This window comes from Anabas testudineus, chromosome 4 (genome assembly GCF_900324465.2).
Source record: "Anabas testudineus chromosome 4, fAnaTes1.2, whole genome shotgun sequence".
NCBI classification, from domain to species: Eukaryota; Metazoa; Chordata; class Actinopteri; order Anabantiformes; family Anabantidae; genus Anabas; species Anabas testudineus.
The window spans coordinates 13,360,496-13,375,149 of record NC_046613.1 but is presented as its reverse complement, the minus strand read 5'-3'; the positions used below and the strand labels follow the sequence as shown (position 1 = coordinate 13,375,149).

Genomic DNA, 14,654 nt, shown 5'->3' with positions numbered 1-14,654 from the left:
CAAAGGCTAATTATAGCATAGACAGACCAATGAAACAATGTTTTTTATTCAACTCTGATCATATTCTCCGGTTGTTAAATTAATTACAGTCAACAAACTAATAAACAACAAACTTCTGACGTCAGCTCCAGGCGCTCTGCCATTTGATTGGTGGAACATTTCTGAGGTCACAGTTTCACTTCCGTGTCACAGAGCTAACATGGCGGTGAGTTCGTATAGTTGTCGCTTTCATTCACACATCTTATTATTTTTGCACTCATTAACACTTATGTGTATTCGTCGCGACTAATGGTTAATTTCTGAAATGACCTGGGATACAGAATAGCTCCTCCATAAAAAGCACTTGGAGTTTTTCCCCCCCTGCATTTGCTAACTTGGCTAGCAAAGCGCAGCTAACATCAGCTAATGTGCAGCTAGCTTACGTGTAACTCAAAGAAATGTTCTTTTGTTTCTGTAGGATAAAGAAAAGAAGAAAAAGGAGAGTATATTCGATTTGTCAAAATACATCGACAAGCCGATTCGTGTCAAGTTTCAAGGAGGACGAGAGGGTATGTGCAATGTGCTAATGCTAATACATTTAACATGCAGAAACAGAAGCTACTGTTATATGTTTGGGCTTTGTGTCTCTTGAACTGACTGAATTGGTCCAGGCTAACACAATACCGTGTATTTCCCTCTCAGCCAGCGGTGTCCTGAAAGGTTTTGATCCTCTGTTGAACCTAGTGTTGGACGGCACAATCGAGTATATGCGTGGTAAGTGGATACAAACTCTCCCTCGTGGTTGGCAGTAAATATTCAGGACTCAAACTAATGGTATTTAAGTGGGTCAAGTTGGACCCCAGACTGAGTTTGATATGAAATAAAACAGTTTGTATAGGTCACAAACTTTGACTAGTTGAAAAAAAGGGTTTGTATAGGATAAGACACCACCAGTGTGTTGTCTCCCTTGACCTGAAGCCATGCTTAAGACACACCAAGCTGTGAAAGAACATATATTTGACACAAGACCAAAACTAGAACAAAGACAGCTACCACCATGGCAGCGATGTGCTGCCATGGTGGTATCATAGTGGTGCATACAGTGCATTTTAAAAGGCTGTTGTTATGTATAATTTCTAGCCCCTTTTTATTTCGGGGCTCTACTTGAATAGTTTTAAATTATGCCAAAAACATTTTTTTTTTCTTATCTTTCTTTAAGAAGTAGTACTTCTTACCATCTGTGTTAAAACAAATTGTAGCTTTACTGTTTTCGTTTATTTATCATTTAACATGTTTTTTTTAATGTAGGCACAAATGTTTGAGCCAGAATCCGATCTACAGTTTCACAATAGACAAGATAAACTTCACCGACAAAGATTACTGAAGTGGTAAAACATAACCAAGCTCTCTCTCCTCTCGGACGCTCATTTGTATGCAATAAATCACAATACAGCACAACTCTGTTACATAGCAACACATTAGAGGGAAGACTTAACAATACAGCCAATGTCATAGAAATAGTTGTCTGAAGTGCCATTAATAGATGGAGTAGGCAGTTTATGTCCTGAAAAAACAAACCATATCCACTGTATCCAGACCAGTCATAAAAGCAATAAAGCCAAACTGAATCTTGTGATCCTTACACATAGAATTAACACAAACAGCTACACCACAAATGGTGTTAAATCAGATTAGATTAGAAGAGTGGTGTCAGGAAATGTTTGGCTCTGAATTTCAACTGAAGCTCAGTAAGAAGTCACTGATTTAACTAATGTGACAATTCACTTTTTTATCCAGATCCAGATGACCAGCTGAAGCTGACAGAAGACACCAGACAGCTGGGGTTGGTGGTCTGCAGAGGAACCTCGGTAGTGCTAATCTGTCCTCAGGATGGCATGGAGGCTATACCAAACCCTTTCATACAGCAACAGGATGGCTAACACACATTTCTGTTGCTTGTTGAGTCACAGACACACACAAACATGAACATGCTTGAATATAATGTGAGGTTTTTGTTAGTTTTAAGTTGTTTTAATCACAGCAGTAATAATGCATAAAACATAGCAAAATTGTTTAGTTAATACTCATTAGTTGAACAATGAAAGGACATTTATAAGCACTTCATTTTGTTTCTGTCTGTGGTGTGTAAAGATTTGAGTTGTAAAGAGCCCACACGTTTGGGAAGTGTTAACAGCACCATTTTTGTCTTAGCCAGAATAAGTAAACTTTTTACTATTCTTTGTTGTTTTTGATAAGAAAATAAAATGAAAATGTATGTTGGGTCTTGAAAATTTTGTTCTCTTGTTTGTTCATTTAGGATCTTTTAATTGGCAATTTATTGATTTTTCAGACACATTTCAGAGACAGTTGCTGTAAATTAATGAAAGCTGGGCTGTTTTGTGAACGGCTCCACTGCAGTCTGGAGTCAAACAGCACATGTATGGGTTCACTGACCATTTGCCTTTTCTACATTAAGTTATTGATATGTTTCTCTGCCACTCAGTTTCACTGCAACCTTACTAAAAACACATGTTCTGGTTGAAGACAGACTAAAATAACACACATTAGTTAAGCGTTAGTTAAGCTAATATACATAGAAACAATTGCTTCAGACTTTTTGATGAACCTCTCATCCACCTAAATATCTCAAGGCTTTTTGGGTCAGTCATCAAAGCATCCAGCTCCGTCCACTTTTTTTTTTCCAAAATGCAGTAATAGAAGTATTTGTGATCTTTCAGTGCTTTAAAGGAATAAAGGGAGTGTGTGTTGTGTGTGAAGATAAGCCATTCAAGCCTGTCTGCACACTGACAAAGACACATTTGTTATATTAACTGCTTTACATTGGGAGTGCTTTAAGCAGGGTGGGGGGTGATGTAAGTAAACCAATTGACCTTTGTTAGGATTGTTTCTTTAGGAAGCGACAGGAGATATTGTATTTAGACAACTAGCATCTATAGGCTATGTGTGTTTGTACTTTGAAATCAACAGCTGCCATTAAACAAATAATTACATGCTAGTTCCATGCTTGGCTCTAAATTTCGCTTCCACATTTAGCACTGTTTAACTTTGTCAGTATAAAATATAGTAGTCTAATAATGAAATGTGAATAACAAAAAAAAAAGGGCTGATCAAATCTAATGTCGCTTTCTCTCACACCCTTATTCAAAGTGCAGCAGGTTAATCAAGTCACAGTAAACGCTCCTGAAGCGATTAGACCCCGGTGGATTTCCCGGGACTTTCAGCTCGAAATAAAAGGCACAATTTCAGGAGGCTTCGCTCCTCCTCTGCAGCTGAGTCTCTGTGTCAGTGGAGCACGAACAGGCAGCAACCAGACACAGTACGAAGCTCCTGACGACGACCGACTGTCACGCACTGTTGCTTCTGGCATCACTTTTCCGTGCGTTGAATAATGGATGTGTATTTTGGACGTGGAGATCATGGAAGCTCAGAGGTGACAGTAGAAATGCCTGTGTACACCAGGGTGTAACCAGAGGATCAGGACCAATGGGAGGGAGGTCGGGGATTTCTGAAGTAAACTGAAAAGGTGAGGGTTACCTGTGGGACAGACGCGGCACGCCCCTTGACAGGTGGAACAAATAGCGGCGCTCTGGGTCCTGTCCTTCGTCGTCTTTCATCCATGTATCGATTCCTGTGTGCGCCAAGTTGTTCACTGACAACTGCGGGATTTGGTGAATGTCAGTGTTCAGGGGAATGAGAGGAAAAAAAGAGGTGAGTGAGTTTACTTGAGAACATAAAGCCCGTATTGTTCACTGTTCCACGCTGTGATGAACCTGGAGACACCGTGCGTAATTTTCTGGTGAATCGATGCCTGCACCGAAACGAATGATGACATCGAAGCATTTCAACATTAGATGTAGAACTTAAGGAGAGTTTGCTTCTTTCCACTCTGACCTTTGGCCACATCTGATTTGTGATCGTCAAGCAACATGGCCACTTATGTCTCCTTTACGCACACCTGCACAATCTCAGCCAGCCGAGCTAACAGGATTACAGCTTGATGTTTTTAGTTAGTTTGTTTGTTTTGAGCAGTTTTTAGATCACGATATAACCACTGGATGGACAACACTACGAAATTACTTGAGCTATTTAAATTTTGGTTTACAAGTTTCAACTGATGAGTATTATAAAAAAGAGAGAGAGAGAAATACTGACATGTATTTATGGTGTTATATATCACATTGTTCTGTATATAGAGTGAGTCTACAACGTGCCATCAGAAATTAGTCATCTCAGTCTAATTTGATATGGTTTGATAGGAATGTATTATTATTAAATCTAGATAAAATCTGTCTTATCAAGTATTATTGATTATACATAGCTTATGTATATTATTATTGTAAAATGTCAAAGTCAATTGCAATATCATATAAAGTTAAGGAGTTAGACTTGGTTCACTTGTACATGACCCAATGTGTAGGTTGGCAGAAATGCACATGAATCAAATACAAAATCAATTTATATTTTTCATAATATAGCTATAAGAATAGTTAACAAGGCAGATTATTTGGCACCAGCCAATAAATTGTTTAGTAATGGCTCTAAAAAAAACCTCAATAACAGGAAATATCTAAAAACTGTTGAGAACCATATGTATGAGAGCGAAGACGTCAGGTCGTATTCAGTAATTACAGATTTGTTACTGTATTGTTAAACAGGCCTGGACCATTTTATCTGCTGGGCATAATGATACTGAAGACAGTGGAATGTTAACTGTAAAGCAGCTGTGAATCAAACATGGAGGTGAAGAAGGATGAAGGAGGAGGGCTGTGGTCTTCGTCCATTACCTGCTACAGAAGCTCCCTCATAGCTGCACTCCTCTTCTTCCTCTGTATAGGAGTCTTTGTTGGTCTTCTTATTGGTGAGTCAGCAGAACACAGATAATTATATATATATATATATATATATATATATATATATATATATATATATATATATATATATATATATATATATATATATATATATATATATTGTGACTTATTCAGACAACTGCACAATTTGTAAACTGATCAAGAATTATTTCCAAAGCCTTATGAAACAGCTTTGTCTTTAAGTATTAACCATTTCTCCTCTGTTCTTACCAGCGTTTCTTGTGCAAGAGCAACATTATTTCATGGAGACTGTGGAGCTGCAAAGTCTGAAGTATGATCCTGTTTTGCAGGATCCAAACTCGGCTTTCTCCATCGTACTGTCCTCAGTCTTAAAGAATAAGGTTAGTCATGACAGTGAGCGGGATGAGAGCAAATATTTCCTTTAACATATTATAGCTTCATTTTTATTTTTCTTACAGATTAAAAATGTCTTCACTGCCTCATCAATATCACATCACTACACTGGCTGTACTATTATTGCCTATGGGTAAGTGAAGGCTGAACTAAAGTAAACAATTTACTCCAAGAAATAATCATCTGGAAGGCTAAGAAAACAAAATGTCCTGTTTTTCCTGTATTACCAGTAACATTAATGGTGATGTGATGGCAACATTCAGACTGGTCTTCAGGGTGTCTAAGGTCCAGCAGTATTCAGACTACTATGTTCAGGACCTGCTGAGAGCAGGGCTCAGCACAGCGTTGCACAAAAAACCACTAGAGGTGCCAGAATTTGGACAGATCAGCGCTATCGTCTTACTGGGTAGTAAAACTATACTCTTATCAGTTGACTGTCTACAAGTGGACGTGTGTAGTAGAAGTGACAAATAGAGTCCACAGCTGATGCTTTGTTTTCTCCTCATTCCCAGGAGCTAGTGGGAAGTCATTTTATGCCATTGGACATGAGATCATAGGTGAGTTAACCAATGTCATGTACCTGCAAATATCTCATCAGGTTTCGTTCACACCTGATAATGGGTTGTACCATGTAAGTGCACAGAAATACATGTTTCCATTGTTGCACCTAACAAAACCATTGCTATTTTCTTTCATATTATACTCCTTCTACCATGCATCTTATCACGTTTCAATGATCTGTGCTCTCCAGGCAGGTGTCCCGACAACACTTTCACTTGTGACAACGGAGAATGTGTCACCAAGTTAAATCCAGAGTGTGACTACATTGCTGACTGTGCGGATCATTCTGACGAAGCTAATTGTGGCAAGTATTACAGCACAGTGACAGTTTGTAATTCTGTTTCTTATTCTTAACTCTCATTGTTTGAGTTTGTTTTTGATTAATACTGACAGATTATCACCTACTGCAGTAAAATATACTGGCGCTGACCATTATGTTACTGACATACTGTAAGAAGAACCATCCATTCCCTCCACTGTGCATAATCCCGCTCTTCCTTTCAGCCTGTGGTACACGTCCAGCCATGGGGAGTCGAGTTGTGGGAGGAGAAGATGCTCGACAAGGAGAGCTGCCATGGCAGGTCAGCCTGAGGCTCAATGGACGTCACACATGTGGAGCCTCCATCATCAATGAACGCTGGCTGGTCAGTGCAGCACACTGCTTTGAGAGGTAGGCAGCAAATACGATCCAAGTTTAGTTTAACAGTTTTATCATTGTGCTATTGTGGTAAAGATGTAGGTTGTGCAGTTTTTCTCCCACAAGAAATCATTGATCGCCTAATATTGCAGTGACATTCATGTCATGATGAACTGTATCTCTGTTTTTAGGAACAATGACTCCAGAGAGTGGACGGCCCTGGTGGGGGCAAGACTGGTTAGTGGTGAAGAGTCACAGTCGAAAACAATTAACATTAAGTCGCTGACTGTGTCTCCAGACTACAACCCCATGACCACTGACAGTGATGTGACTGTGCTGGAGTTGGAGACTCCTCTCACCTTCAGCTCTTATATCCAGCCTGTCTGCTTACCCTCCGCATCTCACGTCTTTGTTCCCGGCCAGAACTGTGTGGTGTCAGGGTGGGGAGCGTTAAGCCAGTATAACAGTGAGTGTGCTGCATGGAGTACACCTCAACGCAACATCAAAAGAGGAAATAATAGGATCTTATCTTTTAGAAATAAATGACATTACTCTTTCTATTCATCTCAACAATTTACATGACTACACATTCACAAGTCATCCAGTTGCTCTGTGCTATGTGTTGTTCAGCTGAGGTGCCTCCTACACTGCAGAAGGCGGTGGTGAAAATCATCGACTCCAAAGTGTGCAATAAATCATCGGTGTACAGCGGTGCTGTTACTCAGAACATGATGTGTGCTGGATTCCTTCAGGGCAAGGTGGATTCGTGTCAGGTCAGTGTTGTTTTTGCAGTTTTTTGCAACTACATTAGCATGAGCATCAACTCACAGTGTCACACAATACTTTGCATGATGATCTGGTATTTCTTTCCTTAAAACAATCACTAACAGCAAAGTTGTGTCTCATCACTTGTCACACCCAAAAAGTAGAGGCCTGCAGGCTGTTTTTGTTATTTACATCCCAGGATAATATGTGTGCTGGTACTATGACGAGGTGAAAACCTGACATTGTGCCCCAGTGAAGGCTGTGTCTCAGGCTGTCAATTCAAATCACCAGGACTGTTTCAGATTTAACTTTATACACATATTTCATCTCACTGCAGAAAATGTGTAGTTGCTGATTGAATGGAGATTTGACTTATTTTTATTTGTTTTGTTTATAACTAAAACAAAAGCACTGTTCTGATCCATTCATAAGAAATAATTAAAAAAAAATCTAGATCTAGATTTGCTTTTCTTGCAGGGTGACTCTGGAGGGCCCCTGGTGTGTGAGGCGGCCCCTGGACGGTTTTTCCTGGCTGGGGTGGTGAGCTGGGGTGTGGGCTGTGCCCAGGTCAACAGGCCTGGGGTATATTCTCGGGTGACCAGGCTCCGCAATTGGATTCTGAGCTACGCAAATCCCAGCTTGGTCCGTGATTACTCCCAGCACGTTCCCACAGTAGCATCTATTGTGACAGAGAGTGGCGTTAGTAATCCACTAGCACCAAGGACCATAGCTATGGATGTGTTGCCGGCACCATCACTACCTGGTAACATCAACTCAGAGCAACTTGACAAAAGTAATGATTTCTAGCAGTTTAGGTTGAACATCAGAGTAGGGCACAGAGTTACTGTATGAAAAGGGCAAATGGAAATATTGAAAATATATTAAATCTTTCTTTTGTCGACCCATGCTCTCATGGTTTTCAGGTTTGAACTGCAGCGGAAACTATCGGTGCAGCGCCACCTCCTGCATCAGTAAGGTTAACCCAGAGTGTGACGGAGTTGCTGACTGCCCCAACCAGGCAGATGAAAGAAACTGCGGTAAGTTAACGAACATACACAGGACAAACTCTTCTGCACTTAAAGGACTTACTTCTAATGTGTGTTTTTGTTTCAGACTGCGGTGTGCGTCCTGCGTTGGGCTCCCATAGAATAGTTGGTGGGGTAACAGCTCGGAGGGGGGAGTGGCCTTGGATTGGCAGTCTCCAGTACCAGAGACTTCATCGTTGTGGCGCTACACTCATTCATAAGAAATGGTTAATCACAGCAGCACACTGCTTCAAAAGGTATGTGTTCACTTATTTACTGAAACTACACAAATTAAAGCTTAAACATAAAAAACCCAACATGGTACTGATCTGGAATAATCGCCTTTGAAATCCCACACATTCAGTGATCCTAATCCCACTAACTGGGCTGTGAGCCTGGGATCTGTGCTGCGTTCTGGGGTAGGAGCCCTGGTCATCCCCATCCAGAGGGTCATCATCCACCCAGCCTTCAATGGCACCAACATGGACTTTGACATAGCTCTGTTGGAGCTGGCAGTCCCAGCCCCCATCTCCTACACCATCCAGTCCGTCTGTCTCCCCTCACCAGTGCACCACTTCCTGAAGAATGCAGAGTGCTACATCACAGGATGGGGATCCATGAGGGAAGGAGGTGACAGAACTAGACTTCAGCATAAGACACTGCACAGTGTCATAACAAACTGCAAGAAAATTATTATACTAAAAAATTATTTTTGGAAAAAGAGGAACAAAAGCTTCCTCACTGTTATGACCTTAAAGAATTATGAACTCAGAACTGAAAGATGAAACTTTGTGAAAATACATAACCCATTTATGTAACTATCGTTTCTACAGGTTCATTGACGAACCTGCTTCAAAAAGCACCAGTGAACATCATTGACCAGGCAGACTGCCAGCAATCATATGGAAACGTGCTGACCACCAACATGATGTGTGCTGGTTACATGGAGGGAGGCAGAGACACCTGTCTGGTAAGATGCTCTCCAATATAGTTTGTGACACAAAATACCTTTTTCATAAACTAGAAATAAGCTGAGTGCAGTAAAATTGCAAAACATGATTAATCTACTGCTCAGAGGCTTTGGGAGATTATTCTTTTTGCAGTGGTGGGTTAATAAATAAAATATAATAAAACGTCCCCCTTAATATGCAAAAGTTGACTTTTCTCTGAAAAGGTAAAACTATATGAATAAATTAGGTTTTCAATGCTTATACGACTATAAACTTCAATTATGGTGAAAACATAATGGAGAAAATCAAGTGTTACTTGTTCAGGAACATTACAGCTAATCTGTGAGAGATGTTTTTCTGATGGGAGATAAAAAATACAGAGCCTCCCTTCTCACCTGCTCCCTCTGTAATCTTCTTATGTAAGGAAACCCACTTGCATTCTTGACTCGGTTAAAACACCTGGTATCTCAGCAGCAATCCAAGTGACATTCTCTTAGTCCCTGCGGCTTCCTTACCCTCTCTGGACACTTTACAGCTTTGAAATCATCAAACACTGTTGCTCTCTCTGCATATCATTTTTTTCTATCATCTAGGGGGACTCTGGAGGGCCATTAACTTGTCGGCAGCTCTCTGGCCAGTGGTTTATTGCAGGAGTGACCAGTTGGGGACATGGATGTGGACGAATTGGTTTTCCAGGGGTCTACACTCGTGTGACATCTGTCAGGAAATGGTTGTCTACATACCTGCCTTTCTGAAGAAGCAAAAAATACCTGCAAAGATAAAACTATGTGAACCTAAAGGATTTTCTTTATGTATCTTCAGAAAGGTTGTACTGTACAAGGACTACAGTCATGCTAAAGGCTACACACACATACACACACATCTATTTCCACAGTTCCCCAAGTGACCTACTCTTCATAGGTGCTGTTTGTGATACTGTGCAATCATCTGAACTGGGACCACTCTCTTTCCACATGTACTAAAGACGCCAGGGGAAACATGAGGCTTTCAGACATTCTGCGAGCAAATCCATTATTCTAAATATTTATTTCAGTTATTTATTTTCCTGACTGGTACACATACTGTACACTGTGCGTTTATTAGTTTTATGTGGGGTCCAGAATATACAGTATGTGGGATATGTCATTTATTGGTGCATTTCCTTGATTTTTGTACTTATCCTATGAAAATTAGATAAATGTTCAATATTACTGAAATGTGGGGGTTCTGTATGAAAATGTGATATTGGAATCAACTTCAAAAGAACTGGCCTTTAGCCTGAGTTTGATAAACACAACTCATGGTTGTATTTCATGATTGACAAGGTTTATTGATTTCCTTATGAAAATCTGTTCACTTGCTCACAGTCATACTTCGAATCACACAACATATTGTGTTCACTGGCTTTTCTGGCTCTTACTTTCCAACTCAGACTCAGAAAGACAGAAAAAAAGGGTTCCCAGACATCTGACAAACCATGCACACAACACTGAGAAAGGCTCAGTACCTGGTCTAGAATAAGCCAGACCCTGCTGAAACAAGCCTGCTACTGTGAAGGGCTGCAGATAGAGTGACAACTGGAAAGCAGGTCAGACAAAACAGTTTTGTTCTCCAGGTGTACTTTGATATAGGACTGTGTGGAGGCTTGTGAATGTCAAGTTCACAGCTGTAAAAACACCAAGATGCTCCTCAAATACTCCTGTTGATTTTAAGCAGGTGTTTCAAAGTAAGAGCGTGTAAAGAAGGAAAGGCCTGTCTTGTCCCTTAAGGGCTCCAGTTGTGCTGCGTATATTCTTTCTATGGACAAATGAGTCTCTCTACAGTTTGAATTCACATTGAAATGAATGGAAAATAAACATAGGAACACTGCTGATGGTGTTGAAGGAGCAATTGTGGTGACAGATGCAAGTTCAGTGTCATGTGTCCTAGTCATACAGAGTCTTGAACACAACAAACATTCGACCTACGTCGGCTCACAGGAAGATGTCAAGCGGAATAAACTAATAATAAACTAATCAATCCAAATTTCCTAAACTGCTAATTTTATTCAGGAGCATTGAGAGCTCGGGTATATCCCAGCATGCAATATGCAACACTGTCAGACAAATTCAGATATTCCAATTTCTCTGTCCACACTGCAGCTTATAACAAAGCATGGCTACTTGTTAATCACAAAATTAATTTTATATAGCATAAAAACATGTTACATGTCTGTTCCTCAGAGCAAAATGAAAACGTCCACAGAGATATTGTTATGGCAAGAGTCCTCAGGCTCTGCTTGCCTGTCTGTGAGGTATCGTGCTGCTGTGCAGAGCTTGTGACCTCCACTGGTGGGCTGTCCTCCTCACTGAATGACTGTAAGCAGCAGCCCAAAGAAGGGAAGAGAGGATAAAAAGATGTTCACATGCGAGCCCTTTCCCTCTGTAACCTGGAGTTGTATGTTCGGGACACGGTGTTCCAGGCATCCATGTATCGGTCCATACACATGGCGATACATTTCTGTGAGGACAAAAGCAGTGAGTGTGAGTCTTTGCTAGAGCTGCATCCAATAAATATTCATTACTAACATAACAAGCATGCATGCATATGTACATGTACGTGTGTATGTACGTGTGTATGTATGTATTTACACACACACACACACACAAAAGTCATACAGATTTGTGTGACTTATTGTGTTGGACCAATAATGCCATAGTGAAGGAAAACAGTAAATCTTAATATTCTGGAGGCTAAAAACTGCTCCTTTACTTTCAACACTACATACACTGTTTAACGTGTATTCTTTGTATCTGTAAAACTTCTAGGCGCATGTCCCAACATACCTGTTCAGAGTTGTCCAGTGTGCTTCCAGGTTTACCTATACACTTCTTAAAGCATTTCTCTGTCATCCTCTGAAAAGCGAGTGACAATCTTGGTTATTACAAGTTATTCTTCGACGTGACATTAGTAAATTATAGGATTACATGTTAGCCTAGCTAGCTTAGCAGCGGCGTCCATTGATTTACCTGCAACAGCTCCTGAGCGTTAGCCACGGCGATCTGGACCTTGACCTGCTCCATGATGGTGCCAGTGTCCATTTTAGCACCAGATCCTCCCGCTGAGAAGTCTGAACCAAACCCGTCCATTTCTACCGGAGACTTTACCGAAAACTCAAACTTTGACGAGTTTCTCTAAATGCACGTGTAGCCAGCTACTCCTCGGTTTGGCTAACGTCGGCTTTCCCGATGCCCTTGACAGCGGCGGAAGTGCGTCTACGTCATTTCCGTGGAGAGGTTTCCGAGTCAAGGGAAATGTAGTTTTTGGTCAGTGGACGGAGTCGCGTTATGGTGCATTATATAAATAATTTTCAAAAACACTTATTATGATATTTTCTTCAAGTGTGCGCTTATAACGCTTAGACACACACACACACACACACACACACACACACACACACACACACACACACACTACTTCCTGCGTATGCGCTTGTTCACCACGCGGTGGCGGTGTCCTCTCACTCACTTCTCCTGTGACTGTATGATGGAAAGAATAAAACTACCTTTTTGCCTTTACTCGCCGCTACATAGTTTATTGCACATGTTAGAATTAGACTAATTAGACTAGATTATTTAATATTTAAAGTTGTAAACATACAAAACTATTTGTAACAAGTGTAGCTCATCCATTTATTGCACTGGATCCTAACCAAGAGCTGGTCTAGTATTGGGTTGGTCTGTTTAAGATTGTTATGTTTACTGACACTGAAAAATATTTGATTGGTATATTTTAATTTTATTTTGTATCATACCATAAATACAATTATTATGTGAAATTCTGTGCATAGTGCATTATTTTAAAAACGAAAGTCATATTCTTCTTAACCATTAAATAATTATATTACATTGTTGCTCAGTCAGTTTTTCCAAGGCCATTATTGTGAAGTTGCTCCACCAACTTGCCTGCAGTTGTCAATTTTCCCCGTCCAGTATTCCCAGTATTTCCAGTATTTACTTTAAACTGAAACTACGTGGAAAGCAGGCGCCAGCTACAGAAATAGAAAGTCTGCATTGTTTGGTGCTGAGGCTGAGACTCCCCTCCAAGGACCCCTCCGCTTATGTTTCAGATAGGATGACCTCACTAAGACCACCTGCCTTGAGTGAACAAACACTGTGGTACAGTGAGTCTGGAGGCAACAATGGAGTGACGGTTACTGTTATCAAACGACAGGCTGCCTGAATAATTTGTTGCGATGCTGGGGGCCTTGAGGAATAATTGTGGGGGGTCTGATTAGTGAAGTGCCTGTGTATGAGTAATTAATGGCCAGTTACAAATTGCTCGTACCCACAAATACACGACCCTAAGCCTATAAAGTTACATTAACCTAATTCTAGCATCGACCATAAGGACCAGGATTTTTAAATGTGTCCATAACTAAACAAAGAAAAGCAGTAAATCATGTAAAAACACACACGTCCTGTAAGTCCTCAGCAGTTTGGCTTCAAGCCACTGGGCTGAATAGGGGGTGGAGAAGGGGGTTGGGTTAAAGTGCAGCAAAATGAATTAACCCTAGATTACAATCATGAGTTCATTAATCTAATCTTCTTAAATTCTTAATCTCCTGTAGGCACACTTGTGTGTATGAAAGCATTTGGCCCAGTCAGCTAAAGGAGCCAACAATGCTTATGAGAACGTGAATTACAGAGGAGGGTGTTTATTGGTGTCAAATTTTGGGGTTACACAAGGCTGTTAGTAGTTACTTTGGGACTTTGAAGTGGAATAAAAAGACATTTGGTAATTTGAGATTTGAGTGGCTCTCAAATTGAAATCCTCTGTAAGGACACAATTGAAAAGAGTGGATAAAAGCTGAAAGCTGTTTGTCCCGGCACATATATAAACTCAGACAGTTGAGAAACAGCACGCAGTTTTTAATCTTCAAAAGCAGCTGTTGGGTGACAGCAAAGGAGCAAGAGAGAAGAGAGAGGGAGGAAAAAGCCATCGGCTCAGGTGCCCAGATCTGTCTGCAAGCTGCAAGGCCAGTCCCCCCACACAGTCAGTTTTAGGAGGGGGTAGTAATCATTTTCAGAGCTGCTATTATTTGAATCATTTTAATCCCATCACAACTATTATTGATATATCATCATATATCTTATACATATCTATCACTGGCCATAATTTATTCTCGTCTGTTGGCTTGCATGGGGCTTCTTTACTTTAAATACTTACATGTCTCATTAGCACATGAAAAGCACATCATGACATTAGCAACGTCTCTGTTTAATTTATGCCAGGGAGCTATACACACAAGAGCCTGGCCCTCGCCCTGGCACTCCCGATCCAGCTCTTATTAATGCCATTAATTCCACCTGCAGACATGTTGGGACATGTCACAACAAAAACCGATGTGTTTGATGCACAGAGAAGAGACATCTGTATTGTTTATATAGAAATATAAACCTTAATGGTAAAAAGGTGTACCAAAAATATACCAGCTTTCTTCAGACTGTCA

The 14,654-nt window shown here is 40.5% G+C and overlaps 3 protein-coding genes across 3 annotated transcripts; 2 read left to right on the top strand and 1 right to left on the bottom strand.

The window, feature by feature from the left end:
• Nucleotides 1-159: 159 nt before the first annotated feature.
• lsm7 (LSM7 homolog, U6 small nuclear RNA and mRNA degradation associated) lies at nucleotides 160-2,270 on the top strand. Its single transcript, XM_026344481.1, has 4 exons — nucleotides 160-205; nucleotides 458-548; nucleotides 682-753; nucleotides 1,777-2,270. Exons 1-4 carry the CDS (start codon nucleotides 200-202, stop codon nucleotides 1,917-1,919), a joined length of 312 nt encoding a protein of 103 aa, XP_026200266.1. The 5' UTR covers nucleotides 160-199; the 3' UTR covers nucleotides 1,920-2,270.
• A 1,377-nt stretch (nucleotides 2,271-3,647) lies between these two features.
• Nucleotides 3,648-9,918, top strand: tmprss9 (transmembrane serine protease 9). Its single transcript, XM_026346063.1, has 16 exons — nucleotides 3,648-3,708; nucleotides 4,656-4,858; nucleotides 5,085-5,212; nucleotides 5,291-5,358; nucleotides 5,456-5,631; nucleotides 5,738-5,782; nucleotides 5,977-6,090; nucleotides 6,291-6,456; nucleotides 6,615-6,889; nucleotides 7,054-7,196; nucleotides 7,666-7,951; nucleotides 8,112-8,225; nucleotides 8,302-8,470; nucleotides 8,578-8,843; nucleotides 9,047-9,183; nucleotides 9,757-9,918. Exons 2-16 carry the CDS (start codon nucleotides 4,735-4,737, stop codon nucleotides 9,916-9,918), a joined length of 2,373 nt encoding a protein of 790 aa, XP_026201848.1. The 5' UTR covers nucleotides 3,648-3,708; nucleotides 4,656-4,734.
• A 549-nt stretch (nucleotides 9,919-10,467) lies between these two features.
• timm13 (translocase of inner mitochondrial membrane 13 homolog (yeast)) lies at nucleotides 10,468-12,420 on the bottom strand. The gene is made up of 3 exons (XM_026344100.1): nucleotides 12,172-12,420; nucleotides 11,989-12,057; nucleotides 10,468-11,662 (listed from the first exon to the last, which is right to left on the bottom strand). Exons 1-3 carry the CDS (start codon nucleotides 12,289-12,291, stop codon nucleotides 11,564-11,566), a joined length of 288 nt encoding a protein of 95 aa, XP_026199885.1. The 5' UTR covers nucleotides 12,292-12,420; the 3' UTR covers nucleotides 10,468-11,563.
• Nucleotides 12,421-14,654: the final 2,234 nt, after the last annotated feature.